The sequence below is a fragment of the Arachis ipaensis genome, chromosome B04 (genome assembly GCF_000816755.2).
Source record: "Arachis ipaensis cultivar K30076 chromosome B04, Araip1.1, whole genome shotgun sequence".
Classification (NCBI taxonomy): Eukaryota; Viridiplantae; Streptophyta; class Magnoliopsida; order Fabales; family Fabaceae; genus Arachis; species Arachis ipaensis.
In genome coordinates this window covers 111,983,761-111,985,773 of record NC_029788.2, presented here as the reverse complement: position 1 = coordinate 111,985,773, position 2,013 = coordinate 111,983,761, and the positions used below count along the sequence as shown (strand labels likewise).

Here is a 2,013-nt window from a genome sequence, read left to right as displayed (position 1 = left end):
ATTGTAATACTTTATCAATTTGATCTCAAATATTGAATATTAAAAAATATAAACAAATATTTTATTCTAATATTTGCTATTATATCACTTAAAAATAATACAAAATACAATAAATCATCTTAAAATCACTTTTCAAATAAAATATCCAAATATGAATGAATTGTCATAATCAATTATTTAAAAAAAATTTATACAAATAAGAATTAATAAAATAAAGTTAACCAAATTCATCCTAACTTGAGAATATATTTTTGTAATGGAGGGTTGATATTGATCATGGTGAACCCGGAATGAACGTGACCGTTCGATGCACTGCTTTTGTTCTCATCCTTATCCAAATCTCATACCCTCTTTACTCTTTAATTGCCAACCACTCATCCCTTGTCCTTACGTGAATCCCCTTTTATTTCTCACTCACTCATACGAACCTCGTAAGGGCAAAACGGTCGTTTCACTAAACTACTTTATACAGTTGCGGCTTATTTAAATTGAATTATAGTGACGACAGCATAGTGACGTTTTATGTCTTCCGTAAGATTTTAACCCCAAATGCACCCTCCGTTCCAGTTCAACAACTAAACCTTCCCTATACACGTGGCAGATTCTCATTAGCAGTGACATACACGCTCAAATTTAGAGCGTGGATATACCAAAGGATTGAACTTTCTTGCTAGGTTCCCTTAACCTTCGCAGCATGTGCAAATTTCCAACTTCTCTCATTGTTCTTATTATTTTTTCCCCTAAGCTAATATTAGTTATTATATTATTATTTTCCAAAATATAAATACTACCCACCAAGCAAGACCTCACTATAGTAGTGTTCGTGCTTGTGGTAGTGACAAAAAATTGTGACACCCCAAGAACAAGGAAAACTACTTGTTATTTACAGAGTTTGAATCAAATTTCCAAAATATATTATGTTTATTACGGAGAATATTAGTAATGGTAATAATTTATTGGGTCGTAGGAAGGCAATTGAGGAGCTTGAGAAGGGTCGTGAATTTGCAAACAAGCTTAGGGTTGTGATCAATGGTGGTGATGGTGGTGTTGATGGTGAACAACTTGTGGAGAAGGTTCTTATGTCATTCACAAACTCACTCTTGATCTTGAACAAGAACCCTAGTTCTAATAATTGTGATGAGGTCTGTGATGTTCCTTCTTCATGTGGGATCAATCCAACCAAGTCTGAGGATTCACTTGAGAGTAATTGCAAGAGCTCCGTTCATAAAGAACGTAGAGGATGTTACAAGAGAAGGTAATTAATTCTTGTCTTGTTTTCTTTTAAATATATAATTTTAATTTTAAAAAAATAAGAAAAAAATCAAACTAATTTTTCAACTTGAACTCCATCCTGAACAGAATATAAACGGTTTAGAATGGAGTATCGGTTAAAAGTATGTATTTCAATTTTGAATCTGATGAATCAAGAGATTAAAGTATTATCATTTAGATAGTCTTAAATTCGAGAAAAAACTGAAAAATTTTGACAGATATGAATTTGAACATAGTCATTTGATTTGAATAATCTACAATATAGTTTTTCAATCATGAGCCCTAAAGTACACAAGGATTTTTTATTGATATGATAAATTTAATTTGTTGATATTGTTTGTTTACCCTTTTTTTTTTGTTTTTAATTTGGCTTGGTTTTGAAAGTTAAAGAGGAGCTTTCTTTTAGCTTATCCGTTTTTAGATTTTTAAAATATTTATAACCTTTAAAAGGACACTTTTCTTAATTCTTATACAGTTGTAACTTGCCAATTATATGACCTTTGAACCTTTTTTAACATTATATATGTAAGGTTAATTACCATGTACTCATGTTAAATAGTTTGTGCCTTTTATAACCTCATGCTTTTTATTCTATTTTGTCCTTTACATATGCACTCAAACTGGACCCCCATATTAATTATTGTTCATTTCATTTTTCCGTGCTCACATGGGAGGGACAATACCTTGTAATAATTGGGCATATGTGCCTATAAAGAAAAAAAAAATTGGCCATATCCCATA

General features: G+C 30.9%; 1 protein-coding gene across 1 annotated transcript in view; it reads left to right on the top strand.

Annotated features, from left to right (window-relative positions):
• Positions 793 to 2,013, top strand: part of LOC107639712 (probable WRKY transcription factor 70) — a 5,009-nt gene continuing 3,788 nt past the window's right edge. The window contains exon 1 of the mRNA XM_016343280.2: positions 793 to 1,255. Within this exon, the coding sequence (XP_016198766.1) occupies positions 918 to 1,255 (338 nt within the window). The 5' untranslated portion in view covers positions 793 to 917. The remainder of the gene's footprint in view (positions 1,256 to 2,013) is intronic.